This window comes from Indicator indicator, chromosome 13 (genome assembly GCF_027791375.1).
Source record: "Indicator indicator isolate 239-I01 chromosome 13, UM_Iind_1.1, whole genome shotgun sequence".
Lineage (NCBI taxonomy): Eukaryota > Metazoa > Chordata > Aves > Piciformes > Indicatoridae > Indicator > Indicator indicator.
Genome location: NC_072022.1, coordinates 29,269,409 through 29,283,345, shown reverse-complemented (window position 1 = coordinate 29,283,345; position 13,937 = coordinate 29,269,409). Strand labels below are relative to the sequence as shown.

The 13,937-nt window shown below is 52.4% G+C and overlaps 1 protein-coding gene across 1 annotated transcript in view; it reads left to right on the top strand.

The window, feature by feature from the left end:
• The window catches only part of VPS8 (VPS8 subunit of CORVET complex), a 69,412-nt gene that overhangs the window by 27,491 nt on the left and 27,984 nt on the right, over positions 1–13,937 (top strand). Inside the window, exons 21-32 of the mRNA XM_054385780.1 lie at positions 183–405; positions 1,902–1,991; positions 2,945–2,996; positions 3,791–3,833; positions 4,838–4,910; positions 6,585–6,704; positions 7,780–7,851; positions 8,906–9,025; positions 9,892–9,948; positions 10,964–11,046; positions 12,741–12,825; positions 13,589–13,687. Of these exons, the coding sequence (XP_054241755.1) occupies positions 183–405; positions 1,902–1,991; positions 2,945–2,996; positions 3,791–3,833; positions 4,838–4,910; positions 6,585–6,704; positions 7,780–7,851; positions 8,906–9,025; positions 9,892–9,948; positions 10,964–11,046; positions 12,741–12,825; positions 13,589–13,687 (1,117 nt within the window). The remainder of the gene's footprint in view (positions 1–182; positions 406–1,901; positions 1,992–2,944; positions 2,997–3,790; positions 3,834–4,837; positions 4,911–6,584; positions 6,705–7,779; positions 7,852–8,905; positions 9,026–9,891; positions 9,949–10,963; positions 11,047–12,740; positions 12,826–13,588; positions 13,688–13,937) is intronic.

Below are 13,937 nucleotides of genomic sequence, written 5' to 3'. Positions count from 1 at the left end.
TTGTTTTGCTGCAACATCCATAGCCAATTTGTTCTGTGTAGCTGCCAGGAACAGGACAGGAGCTGTTTGTGCCTTGAGCTGAGAAATACAGAGGAGGAGGATTTTAAGTTGGAGCCCTCAAAGTAGATAAAAAGGAGATGTTAAGAAGATTATTTGATAACTAAATGCTTCTTTCCTCCTAGGGATCTATTATTTAACCAGATCTACGATAAGATGAGTGAGAACTCTGTAGCTAAAGGCATCTTTCTGGAGTGCTTGGAGCCATATATCTTAAGTGACAAGCTGATGGGAATCACAGCTCAGGTAATGAAAGATTTGCTGCTTCACTTCCAAGACAAGAAGAGGCTGGAAAACTTGGAATCCTGCATTGTGCATATGGATATCACCAGCTTAGACATTCAGCAGGTGAGCTGTTGTGCTGCACAAGCTGAGCTCCTCTGAAAAAGTGACATCACCACTGGTGCAATCCTTGTGCATGTGAGCCCAGCACGGCGCACGCACACAAGGTGCTGCTTCTGGCACAGACCACACTCACGTGGGCCAAGCTGTTTGTGCCTTTTGGTCACTAATTTGGAACAGAACTTAAGATCCCTGTGGGAATTCACGTGGCTGTGTCTATCCTGTGACATGCATGCTCCCATCAAACATGTTTTGCCCCCCCAGTTTGTGTCCTGGCAGAACTTAATGCTTCATCAGTTGAACGTGTCAGAAACTACACATCTGCCAGGACAGTCTGCGGAGGTGAGCCCAAGCCACCCTCATGAAGTGCAACAAGGCGAAGGGCAAGGTCCTGCACCTGGGTCAGGGTAACACCAAGCACAGGCTGGGTGAGGAGTGGTTCAGGAGCAGTTGGTGACAAACTCCCCAGGAGCCAGCAATGGTCACCGGCAGCCCAGCAGGCAGCTGTGTGGTTTTCCATTGCAAGGAGGGAACTGCTGGGAACATTACTGATTGTTTAAGTAACCCAAGCAAAAGGCAAACGAAGTGCAGTCAAGGGTTTTGAAGAACTGATTTTGTTTTATATTCCTTAACATCATGCAGGTTATGAGTGAGCCATGGGCCAGCAATGTGCCCTGGTGGCCAAGAGGGTCAAGGGCATCCTGGGGTGCATTAAGAATAGTGTGGCCAGCAGGTCAAGGGAGGTTCTCCTGCCCCTCTACTCCACCCTGGTGTGACCATTTCTGGAGTATTGTGTCCAGTTTGGGCTCCCCAGTTCAGGAGGGACAGGGATATACTGGAGAGAGTCCAACAGAGGCTATAAGGATGATGAAGGGACTGGAACATAACTGCTGTGAGGAATGGCTGAGAGCCCAGGGGGGCGTTTAATCTGGAGAAGAATAGACTGAGAGGGGATCGATCTGATTAATGTTTATAATTATCTGAAGGGTGGATGTCAAGAACTAGACAGACCCTTGTCAGTGGTGTGCTGTGACAGGGCAAGGGACAGTGGACACAAAGTGGAACCCAGGAGGTTCCACCTCAACGTGAGGAGAAACTTCTTTGGTGTGAGGATGCTGGAGGCATGGAGCAGGCTGCCCAGAGAGGCCTTCCAAGGCCCACCTGGTTGTGTTCTGTGTGCCCTGCCCTGGGTGCCCTGCTCTGGCAGGGGGCTTGGACTGGATGATCTCCAGAGGTCGCTTCCAGCCCCTGCCAGTCTGCGACTCTATGAATGGTAGAATCTAGACAGTTACAGTCAGTGCTTGCTGTGTGAGCAATAAACCTGGGGACTTGTGGTCCTTGCAGAAGGTGATCCTGCAAGGGGGAACTCTCACTCTGTTTTCAAAGGTGCTGTTGGCTGATGCAGATGCAAGGGCAGAGATTGCTTTTGAGAGACCAGAGAATGAGAAGCCTTGGAGTTCTGAGCAGCTGGATGTTGACACTGTGCTTTGCTTGCCTTGCAGGTAGTTCTCCTCTGCTGGGAAAACCACCTCTATGATGCCATGATCTATGTGTACAACAGTGGCATGAACGACTTCATCAGCCCCATGGAGGTAGGGAGGCTGCTGGCCGCAGTGAGCTGTGTCCAGCACAGCTGCTTTGAGGAGCAGCATTTCAACCAATGCATTATCTTCTCATTCAACATGTGGGTTCTTATCCTTTTTCACACCAGGGGTGAAATGCTGTCTGATATAAGCAATTTGTTTGACTAGAGGCACTGGAGGAGCAAAGTGATTGCAATTGCTGCTGTAGAACACAAATGTTCTGCCAGTGCTCTGCAGGAGATTCAGGTGTGTTAGGAAAATAAACCAAAAGCAGTAAAAGACAAAAACTTGATGGCTTAAGGAGACTGCATTGCAAAGCCATCTGCCAACACTTTTGTTGCTGATCGTAGAATCAGTTGGTTGAAAAAGACCTTTAAGCTCACCCAGTCCAACCATTCCCTAACTCTACCAAGGCCAGGGCTAACTATGGCCCTCAGCACCATGGCTCTGCCCCTGGGAAACACCTCGAGCCTTGTTGATGCTGCTGCTGGTAATCACAACCGATGGGCATCCACAGTCTCCCTGGGCAACCTGTTCCAGTGTCTCACCACTCTCACTGGGAAAGAATTTCTAAGGTCCAGCCTAAACCTACTTGCAAGGTCCTCATTCTACATACCCAAACTAAAGGCTCTCTGGACACCCTGCTGGATAGGCTGAGGGCTTGATGGCAGCAGGTTCAGGAACCGGAAGTGCAGGTGGTCAGTTATGTTCTGATGTGCTGAAGATTGCTTTTTGCAGTGTGGACTGTGCTTAGGGGTAGATCTGGCTCAGTGAAGGCTGCCTGCTTTGTGTCATACCATCAGCAGGGAAAAGCATTGTGTGTCACGTCTTGGTGTAAGACATGGCAAGAAAGCAGAGCTCCTGGGAGAAAGACTTCCTTCTGCGCTGTCCTTTGAAACCATGCAGGGTCTTCGCCTTGAGCTTTCCCAGCTGCTTGAGCACAGCCTGCTTTCTTGTTGCAGAAGCTGTTCAAAGTCATTGCTCCTCCACTGAATGCTGGGAAGTCTCTCACAGGTACTTAATTGTTTCCCTTCATGTGTTTCTGGTTTTCATATTTGCTGTCTTGAGTATCTGTAGTCATTTCCAACAGAGGGATGCACAAAGGAAATCTATAACTAATATAAAGGTCTGGGAAACCCCTTAGATGATTCATAGATTCACAGAATGGGGTGGAAGGGACCTTAAAGCTCATCCAGTCTCAGCCCCTGCCATGAGCAGGGACACCTCCCACCAGCCCAGCTTGCTCAAGGCCTCATCCAGCCTGGCCTTCAACACCTCCAGGGAGGAGGCAGCCACAGCCTCCCTGGGCAATCTGTGCCAGTCTCTCCCCACCCTCATTCTCAAGAATTTCTTCCTCATCCCCAGTCTCAATCTACCCTCTCCCAGCTCAAAGTCACTGTCCCTCATCCTACCACTCCCAGCCCTTGTCCAGAGTCCCTCCCCAGCTCTCCTGGAGCCCCTTCAGGTCCTGGAAGGCTGCTCTAAGGTCTCCCTAGAGCCTTCTCTTCTCCAGGCTGAACAGCCACAACTCTCCCAGCCTGTCCCTGCAGGGGACATTCTCCAGCCCTCTGTGATCATCTTGGTGGCCTCCTCTGGCTCCTCTGCAGTAGCTCCAGGTCCTTCTTGTGCTGGGGGACACCAGAACTGTGACCCTTAGATTATTCTAAACACTAGAGAAGCGTTCCGGTGCACTTTGCTGTGTGTAAAGCTGCTCAGGTTGCTGTGTGTAAAACTGCACCTGTGTCAGAGGGAACTTCATCTCTCTGTTGTCTTGTGAAGAAAATGTGACAAATGATTTTTGTTTTCAGATGAGCAGGTGGTAATGGGCAACAAGCTGCTTGTGTATATAAGGTAAGGACCTTTATCAGTTGTGTGGTGTTGCCTAGGGCTGGAACAAGACGTTTTACCTTACCCCAGCTGCATAAATCAGTATTGGCACACCTGAGAGGCAGTGAGAGATTGCCATGTCTGCTTTCAGAGCTGGCTGGGTCACAACAGATTCCTGTTGCACACTGTGAGCACACAGGTAGGGTGAAGCTGGGACCTGGATTTCAGCTTACTGCTGATGTGCACAGACTATGTCTTTAGAATGTTCTTTGTCCTGTGTGTGCCAATGTGCTCCATGAAGGCCTCTGTAGCCTGCAGAGCTCTGTGCCAGCCCTGTGTGCCTTGCCTTTCCAGACAGCTGTGTGGCTGTGTTCAGCTCTGCCTCCTGTGCTGCCTGTCATTGTCAGGAGCTCACTCTGAGGTTGCCCAGTAGTGATTCATTAGTGAGCTTCTCTTTCTGGAATCTATTCAAGAGCATGAACAAGAACCTCTTCATTACCTCTGCTTCCTAAAGAGGTTGCAAGAGACAAGATATTAGTGACAAATACTGAGCTTCCCCATTCCTCTTCAGCTGTGGAATTGCCAAAGCTTGGATGCAAATCCATGGAGTGCATTGGCTTATTGCATATTGACAGCAGTGCTGTGTGCTGGAGAGGTTCTCCAGCCTCTGATGATCTTTGTGGCCTCCTCTGGACCCTTTCCATCAGGTCCATGTCCCTCTTGTGTTGGAGCCCCACAGCTGGACACAGAACTGCAGGTGAGGTCTTCCCAGAGCAGAGGGGCAGAATCCCCTCTCTCCATCTCTGGCCATGCTGCTTTGGATGCAGCCCAGGCTGCCCTTGGCCTTCTGTGCTGCCATTGCCCATTGCTGTGCAGCTTCTCACTTACTAGCAGCCCAAGTCCTTTCCTGCAGGGCTGCTCTCAGTTTCTCTTAGCTTGTTTCAAGAGCACCTTGCATTAACCTGTTTTCCTCTGTCTGTTTCATGTCAGGATGTATTAAAAATGCCCTTTCCCCTTCTCCACTGCAGCTGCTGCCTGGCAGGCCGTGCATATCCCTTGGGTGACATTCCTGAAGATCTGGTGCCTTTGGTTAAAAACCAGGTGAGCAGTCTGCCAGAGGAAAGCTTCTCCCCAGATGAGTGTTTCAGGGGCAGCTGTGTATGATTTCCTGGGTTTCTGATAAGAGACTGGTAGCCATCTGGTGGATGTGTCCTTGATGGCTGCATTTAGAGTGGCATTTCCTCAGACATTTCTAAAGTGTGGGATCATACAGTTGGTGCAACCTGAACATTTGGAGTGAGTATTTTTCTTTCAACTGTAGGTTGGAGTGTGGGAACAGAGGGAGTGGCACAAATGTGGATTTTAATTTTTTTTTTTTTATTATTATTATTCTTTACTACAGAGTTGCGAGAAACTTGCAGGTGTCTGATCTTTCTAAACTCTAGTAGGACATGTCAAATATGGGAAGTGCATGTGACACGGGATTAACAGGAGTAGAAAGTGAGCTAAGATCAAAGCACAGTAACTGAATGTTAATGTCACCCTGCTGGGCTGTTGCTAAAACTTCAGTCACAGAAGCCTAGAAATGGGCTCAGGTTGAAAGAGACCTCAGAGGTCGTCTGCTCCAATCCCTTGCCATGGGAGGGAAACCCTTCAACTACCCCAGGTTGCTCAAGGCCTGATCCAACCTGGCCTTGAACACCCCCAGGCAGGAGGCAGCCACAGCCTCCCTGGGCAGCCTGTGCCAAACTCTCACCACCCTCCTACTGAGGAACTTCTTCCTCAGCTCCACTCTAACCCTGCTCTGCCTCAGCTCCAAACCGTTCCCCCTTGGCTTGTCTCCAGACACTCTCAGGAAAAGTCCTTCTCCATCGGTTTCTCCTTTTTGGAGCTCTGATGGTGTTCCGGAGAGCTTGGTTTAAGTAACCCCTGTCCGTCTGCAATCCCCCCTAGGCACAGCCTGGGTTGGTTTGGTTTATTTTCTTAAGAATTCCTGTTGGGCAGGTGGGTATCAGGTTCAAGGATGCCAACAGAGAGGGCTGATATTGACTGTTGGCAGGAAAACTGACTGGGATTAGGAGCAAGAGAGATCAGGGCATTTGCTGAGGGCAGCTGGCAGAACGCTGCCTGCCAGCTCTCCGTGAGGTGCCAGTGTCTCACACATGCTCACAGGTGCTCACCTGTCTGCATCAGTCTGCTCTGTGGGCAGCCAGAGCTGGTGGGACATGGGACAACTGCAGCTGGCACTGCCCTGGCTGCTCCCTGGGGCTGGGCACTGCTGGCAGTGGGGTTAGCAGACAGTCGCCTTCCTTTGCAAAGACCTGGCTGGGTTCAGGCACTGGGACGTCAGGGGAGAGTGTAGAGAGTTGAGTGGCACCCAAATCAGTCTTTGCAGTGTCAGCAGCTTTAGGGGGGGGGCAGTGACTGGTTCTTCCCAAGGGACAAGGAATGGAGCTGTGCCCTGGATAAAGAGGAGCTGTACAGGTTCTCAGGAGAGCTGCCAGAAGGAAGAGGGAGTTAGCTGATTTCACACACTTCAGTCTGCTAGTGCAAGCTTTGTTTTTTGCCTGATCATAAGTTGGTTGGCAAGCTTCAGAAAGGGAAATTTTTTCCCTCCTAAGAAGCAGCAGAAAACATCACTGAAGTAAGAAGACTGCTGGGCTCCCACAGTGCTTTAGAGCTTAAGTGCAAAGCAGGAGAGGCTGCTACTGGCCCAGGTGCTCAGGGTGAGCTGAGATGCAGAGGAGCTCTGCTCTGCTTGCATTGTCCTTGCAGATCTTTGAGTTCCTGATCCGGCTGCACTCCACTGAGGGCTCGGTGGAGGAGGAGCTGTACCCCCACGTGAGGACCCTGCTGCACTTCGACACTCGCGAGTTCCTCAACGTCCTCGCGCTGGTAAGGCACTGCTGGCCCTGGAACCACTGAGGGCTGGGGGGCTGGAGGTCATCTGGTCCAAGTCCCTACCACAGCAGGGCACCAAGGGCGGGGCACACAGAACACAGCCAGGTGGGGCTGGAAAGGCTCCAGAGCAGGAGACTCCGCAACCTCTCTGGGCAGCCTGCTCCAGGCCTCCAGCAGCCTCACACCAAGGAAGTTTCTCCTCATGCTGAGGTGGAGCCTCCTGGGTTCCAGTTTGTCCATTGCACTCTCTACTATATTCCTGTCCCTCTTGAACTGGGGAGCTCAGAACTGGACACAAGTCTCCAGGTATGGTCTCAGTAGGGCACAGTAGGGGGTGAGGAGAAATTCCCTTGACTTGCTGGCCACGCTCTTCTTAATGCCCCCTGGGATGCCTTTGGCCCTCTTGGCCATGAGGGCACGTTGCTGGCCGTGGGGAACTTGCTATCCACCAGGACTCCAAGGTCCTTCTCCATGGAGCTGCTTTCCAGCAGGTCAGCCCCTAACCTGTACTGGTGCCTGCTGTTGTTCCTTCCCAGGTGCAGGACTTACCTCATCCAAGGGAAGGACACAGTGCCAGTGCTTCCCTCCTGTGTCACAGCTGCATCATCTGCTAGCACTTCTGTACTGTGGTCATGCTGTAACTAAACCAGCAGTTGCTGGCTTGATGCAGAACTTCTGGTTTTTATTCTGTGAGATCCCAGAGGAGATCAGAAGGGTCTTTTAGCCTTTAAATATAACGTGATGAACAGAAGACTCTGGTAGCAGAGGCCAGCTTTCAAGCCCAGAGTGACGTGTTTGTGTTTTGTAGCTCTTCTCTCTCCTGCACAGAGGTTATCTCCCTGCTTTACAGATTTGCTGGATTTCCTCTGTCTGTTTGGACTTTTCCTGGGGTGTCAGAACCCTTTTGGTGTTTACATAGAGCAATCTGGGAACCTGCTGCTCAGGGCACATGCACAGAAATGACGAAGTTGACAGTGCTGTTGGGTGCCATGGCTGCTGCTTGTGCTTGCTTCTGGGCTGGGCAGTGCAGAGCATTCTTCTCAGGCTGTCCATGTTTTGCCACATGCAGACTTTTGAAGACTTTAAGAATGACAAGCAAGCTGTGGAGTATCAGCAGAGAATTGTGGACATACTTTTGAAGGTGAGTGAGCCAGTAACTGCCCTCTGGTTCAGGTCTGGCTGTGTGACACTGTGCAGTAGAGCCTGCAATGTGAACGAGGGGTTTGCAGTCCTGCCCTGGTGACTCCTCTTGAGAACATGAGGGGTAGAGCATGGATTCACCTCAGCCAAGGTTCTCAGTTGTGTTTTCATAGATTCATGGAATGGTTTGGGTTGGAACCTTCAACACCTCCAGAGAGAGGGCATCCACAGCCTCCCTGGGCAGCCTCTGCCAGTCTCTCCCCACCCTCACTACAAAGAATTTCTTCCTCATCTCCAGTCTCAATCTACCCTCTCCCAGCTCAAAGCCATTGTCCCTCATCCTACTACTCCCAGCCCTTGTCCAAAGTCCCTCCCCAGCTCTCCTGGAGCCCCTTCAGGCACTGGAAGGCTGGTCTGAGGTCTCCCTGGAGCCTTCTCTTCTTCAGGATGAACAGCCACAACTCTCTCAACCTGTCCCCATAGGAGAGGTTCTCCAGCCCTCTGTGATCATCTCTGTGGCCTCCTCTGGACCCTCTCCAGCAGCTCCAGCTCCTTCTTGTGCTGGGGCTCCAGAGCTGGAGGCAGTGCTGCAGGTGGGGTCTGAGCAGAGCAGAGCAGAGGGGCAGAATCCCCTCCCTGTGCTGCTGCTCTCCCTGCTCTGGCTGCAGCTCAGCACTCAGCTGCCAGGTGCCAGGGACCGCTGCTGGCTCCTGGGCAGTTTGTCACCAACTGACACCCCCAAGGCCTTCTCCCCCAGCCACTCCTCACCCAGCCTGGGTCTGTGCTTGTAGATGATACCTCACATGCATTAAATATGGCGACAGAGAAGTCTCCTTTTTCTGTCTGTGATTTCACCTGAATTGCACTTTATCAGCTTTCTCCTCCAATGCTTCTCATTGATTCCACTCCTTGATTCCTTCTGAGCAGGAGAAAAGGAGGAGATGTGGTGGTTGCACAGGAGCTCCTTGTTGCAGTGTCCTGGTTGCTTTCCCAAAGGCAGCTGCAGAGTCACTCACTCCTGTTCTTGTTTTTCTCTTTCCTCTCTTACTTCTCAGGTGATGGTGGAGAACTCTGACTTCACTCCATCGCAGGTTGGTTGTCTCTTTACCTTCCTTGCCCGACAGCTTGCCAAGCCCAACAACACCTTGTTTGTGAACAGGACGCTGTTTGACCAGGCAAGTACTTGTGAAGCAGCTCTGGAGGTGCTGCTGCATTCCAAACCAGGCAGCATCTTAGAGAATCATGAAGGTTGGAAAAGACCTTCAAGATCATTGAGTCCAACTATAACCCAACTACCATGGCCACCAAACTGCATCCTGAAGTGCCACATCTGCAGCTTCTTGAACACCTCCAGGAATGGGGTCTCCCACCACCTCCTTGGGCAGCCTGTTCCAGTCCCTGACCGCTCTTGCAGCAAAGAAATTTTTTCTCGTCTCCAGCCTAACCCTCCCCTGGCACAATTTCAGGCCATTGCCTCTCCTTCTGTCACCTAAGAATGGGGAGCAGAGTCCAACCCCCACCTGGCTGCAGCCTCCTCTCAGGGAGCTGTAGAGAGCAGTGAGGTCTCCCCTCAGCCTCCTCTTCTCCTCAGTAAACACCCCCAGCTCCCTCAGCTCCTCCTCCCCAGCTCTGTTCTCCAGACCCTTCCTCAACTTTGCCATTCTCTGGACCAGCTCCAGCCCCTCAGTGTCCTTGGAGTGGGAACCCCAAAACTGAACCCAGCATTCAAGGTGAGGCCTCACCAGTGCTGAGCACAGGGGCACCATCCCTGCCCTGCTCCTGCTGGCCACACCATTGCTGACCCAGGCCAGGATGCTGGTGTCCCTCTTGCCCCCCTGGGCACTCCCAGGCCCATGTTCAGCTGCTGTGGCTCAACTCCCCCATCACTAAAGGGCTGAGTAACCCCCAGAGCAGCAGTGCTTTGGCATGGTTCTGGTGTGTTCTGGTTTGCTGCTGCCGCTAGTGGTGCTCACCAGCTGCTTGTTGGGGCTGTGCCAGCAGCTCTGTGGCCTGGGCCTAACTGCAGTTCCCTCCTGGCCAGGTGCTGGAGTTCCTGTGCAGCCCAGATGATGACTCGCGCCACGCGGAGCGGCAGCAGGTAACAGCCTGAGGGGAGCTCCTCAGCACCAGCTGTCACCAGGCTGCAAAGCAGAGGTCAGCCTCCCTGGGGATCCATACTGGCTGGAAGGGCATGTGCCAAGCAGGCACTTGGCACAGGCATGGTGGCCAGCATGGGAGAATTGGGCAGTGCTGTCCACAGCTGGAGTGAAGGGGGAAACGACCCCAGCAGCAGCTGCAGATGCTTGGCAGCAGCAAGAAACAGAGGCCAGGAACATCCTGCATAAGCATGAGACCTTTATGTTCCTAGAATCATGGAGTTGTTTGGGGTGGAAAAAACCTTTTAGCTCATCCAGTCCAACTGTCAACCCAAGACCACCATGACCCTAAGTGCCATGGCCACACCTTTCTGGTACACCTCCCTGGGCATCCTGTTCCAGTCCCTGACTACTCTTTCAGCAAAGAAACTTTTCCTCATTCCCAACCTATCCCTCCCCTGGTGCAATTTCAGGCCATTTCCTCTCATCCTATCACCTGAGACTAGGGAGCAGAGCCCAACTCCCACCTTACTGCGGCCTTCTCTCAGGGAGCTGTAGAGAGCAATGAGGTCTCCCTCAGCCTCCTCTTCTCCACACTATAAACACCCCCAGGTCCCTCAGCTGCTCCTCCCCAGCCCTGTTCTCCAGACTGCTCTTCAGCTTTGTTGCCCTTCTCTAGACCTGCTCCAGCCCTTCAATGTCCTTCCTGGAGTGGGAGCCCCAAAACTGAACCCAGCATTCAAGCTGTAGCCTCACCAGTGCTGAGCACAGGGGGACGATCCCTGCCCTGCTGCCCATGCCATTGCTGATCCAGGCCAGGATGTTGGTGGCCTTATAGACCACCTGAGCACACTGCTGGCTCATCTTCAGAGTGGTAAAGGACAATGAATGAAAAGCTGCTGTGAAATAATTCTATGTTAACACAGCATTCAGTGCAGCAGGAGCAGTGGACTTGTAATGGCCCTGGCTGCTCAGCTGCATTTCCAGTGGCAGTTAAGTGCTCTTCTGTCTCTGCAGGTCCTCTTGGAATTGCTGCAGGCAGGAGGGATTGTCCAGTTTGAAGAGAGTCGTCTGATCCAGATGGCAGAGAAAGCTGAATTGTGAGTTCCTGTGTCCCGTGTAGGGACACTGTCTTTATACCTTTAAATCTGTAATGTTTTTTTCCTCCCCATTTCTTGTTCCTGCCTTGCAGCTGTGTCTGGAGCACTTGGTGCATTCCCATGTCCTTCCTTGAATATGCTCATTGCTAGTCCCAGGCTCTCTATCTCAGCTCTCCTGCGTGTTCTCACAGAGTGTGTTGCTAAGAGTGGAGTAGAGCTGTGGAAGCTCTTCAGGATGAAGCCCTGCAGGGCTCGATGATCTTTGGCACTTCCTATCCCAGAGCTTAGGCCTTGCTCAAAGGTATCAGTGTAGATGTGAATCTCCACCACTGACAGATGGAGATGACTCATTGGGGTGAGACCCACAGGTGGATTACAAAGCATGCAGGGGTCTGGATCCACCCCCATGGTGCCCATTTTAGAACTGAGTAGGAGAAAAAAATGTAGTGTCTGGAAGGGCTGAAAGTTTCCACCATCTCCTTTCTGTGCTTTACACTTCCAGAGATTCTGTCATGCCTGAGGAGAACTGGCCAGGGAGGACATCCCCCAGCCCTGAGTGTGGGTGCTGTGTGAGTTAATGTTTGGACTGCAGAGGAGCAGAGGGGTAGAGGTGTGGTGGCAGGGAGTGCCATGCCTGCTCTCCTGTGTGGCCTAGGAGTTAACCAAATTGGTCAGACTCAAGAAATGCAGTTGCTGAATTTGGTTTTTCTCCTTGCTCAGTGAGTGTGAGTGCCAGAGCCACCAGCATGGCCACTTCCACCTGAGCTGAGAGCCTGCAGTGCAGTGTCACTTAGACTGCATTTGTCTTGCCTCAATTGCATCTGGTTGAAGTCTTAAAATAATGAAGGTGTTCATTAAAATGTAAAGGTAGGAAGCTGGGTCAGAACACATTTTGGAGTCATGTTCACCATGCTTCACAGACTGGCAGGGCTTGGAAGGGACCTCCAGAGATCCTCCTGCCAGAGCAGGGCACACAGAACAAAGCCAGGTGGGGTTGGAAAGGCTCCAGAGAAGGAGACTTCACAACCTCTCTGGGCAGCCTGCTCCAGGCCTCCAGCACCCTCACACCAAAGAAGTTTCTCCTCCTGCTGAGCTGGCACCTCCTGGGTTCCAGCTTGTACCTGTTGGTCCCTGTCCTATCTCTGGGCACCACTGAGCAGAGCCTGGCCCCTTCCTTCTGACACCCACCCCTCAGATATTGATCAGATCAGCCCTCAGCCTTCTCTCCTCCAGACTAATCAGCCCCAGGGCTCTCAGCCTTTTCTCACAGCAGAGATATTCAAATTTCCTCAAATTACTACTGGGTCTTGGGCTGCCTTAGAGCCCAAGGTGCCTGGAAATAAAGAAGCTGAGCTATGAACAGCAGAACCTATGGCACCTGACTTCTCAAAGGGTTTTTGTCCTCTGTCCTTCACCTCTCACCTTAGGAGCTCCTCTCTGTTGTGTGTGACTTCCCCAACAGAGTAAGGCTGGTCAGAGCTGGCCTGGGACTGCTGCCACACGGCAGATGGGAACTGAAGCCACCCAGCCATGTGCCGCAGACCTCCACCTGAGACGCTGCCACATGCTCTCTGTATACTGGCTTGTGCCTTCTGCTGGGTGCTGCCAGGCTGTGCCAGGTCTGAGCCACACAGCTTTGCTCTGCAGACTCAGCTGAGTGCCATTTGCCTTACCCGGAAGTGTTTCCCTTGTAGCTTCCAGATCTGTGAGTTCATGTACGAGCGGCAGCTCCGCTTCGACAAAATTATCAGCTGCTACCTGCGGGACCCTCTGAGGAAGGTGAGTCCAGAGGGGCCTCTGCCCTGCTCCTTCACTGCACCCTGTCCTGCTGGCCAGACTAGGAGTGGCCATGGCAGCCCTGCTCTTCTGTCCTGCTTCTCCCTCTTAAGAAGTGTTCTATTTCACACTTGAGTTTTCTTAGCTACAGGCAAGGATTTTTGTGTGTGTTGAAGCAGAGTTGATTTGGTTTTAAAGTTTCAGAGCTTTTGGTTTCTTTTTAAATTTATTCACAGAATGGTCTTGGTTACAGGGGACCTCCCAAGGGTCACCCAGCCCAACCCCCTGCACTCAGCAGGGACATCCTGCACTAGAGCAGGTTTCCCAGAGCCCTGTCCAGCCTCACCTTGGATATCTCCAGGGCTGGGGCCTCAACCACCTCCCTGGGCAACCTGTTGCGGTGTTCCAGCAGCTTCCTGGTACAGAACTTGTTCCTCACATCCAATCTCAATCTGCTCTGCTCTCATTTCAAACCATTGCTACTGGTCCTGTCCCTGCAGCCCTTTGGGAACAGTCCCTCTGCAGGCTGGAGGGCAGCTCTAAGGTCTGCCTGGAGCCTTTTCCTGTCCAGGCTACACAGACCTAACTCTCCCCACCTGTCCCCATGGCAGAGGTGCTCCAGCCCCCCAGTCATCTTGGTGGCCTCCTCTGGACTTGTTCCCTCAGGTCCACCCTAAGACTTTTGAGCTGCTCTCCCATACCCAGGTGTATGGTGCTGGTGGTGCTGCAGCTCACTCTGTGCCCTTTGTGGGTTTGTGCCTCACAGGAAGAAGTTTTCAGCTACATTCACAACATCCTGTCCATGCCTGGCTACAGTGCTGAAGAAAAGCAGTTGGTGTGGCAGAAAGCTTTGGAGCACATAGAGGTACAGTGTGTCCTGCCCCCATGGTCCCTCAGCTGCTGCTGGCTCCTGGTGTGCCTGCCTGGTGCTGCTCTGAAAGCAGAAGAGTCACCATGGCGAGTCCCAGCCCTTCAGGGAGCTCTGACCTGGAGTCTGAGTGGTCTCAGCCAGTACCAGAGCATTGCTCAGGCCTTGGCTGCCTGCTTCCCAGAGTTGCAGTTCAGATAACAGAGCCCCTCCAGGGGATGTTGGCCAGCAAGTGCTGCACAGCAGG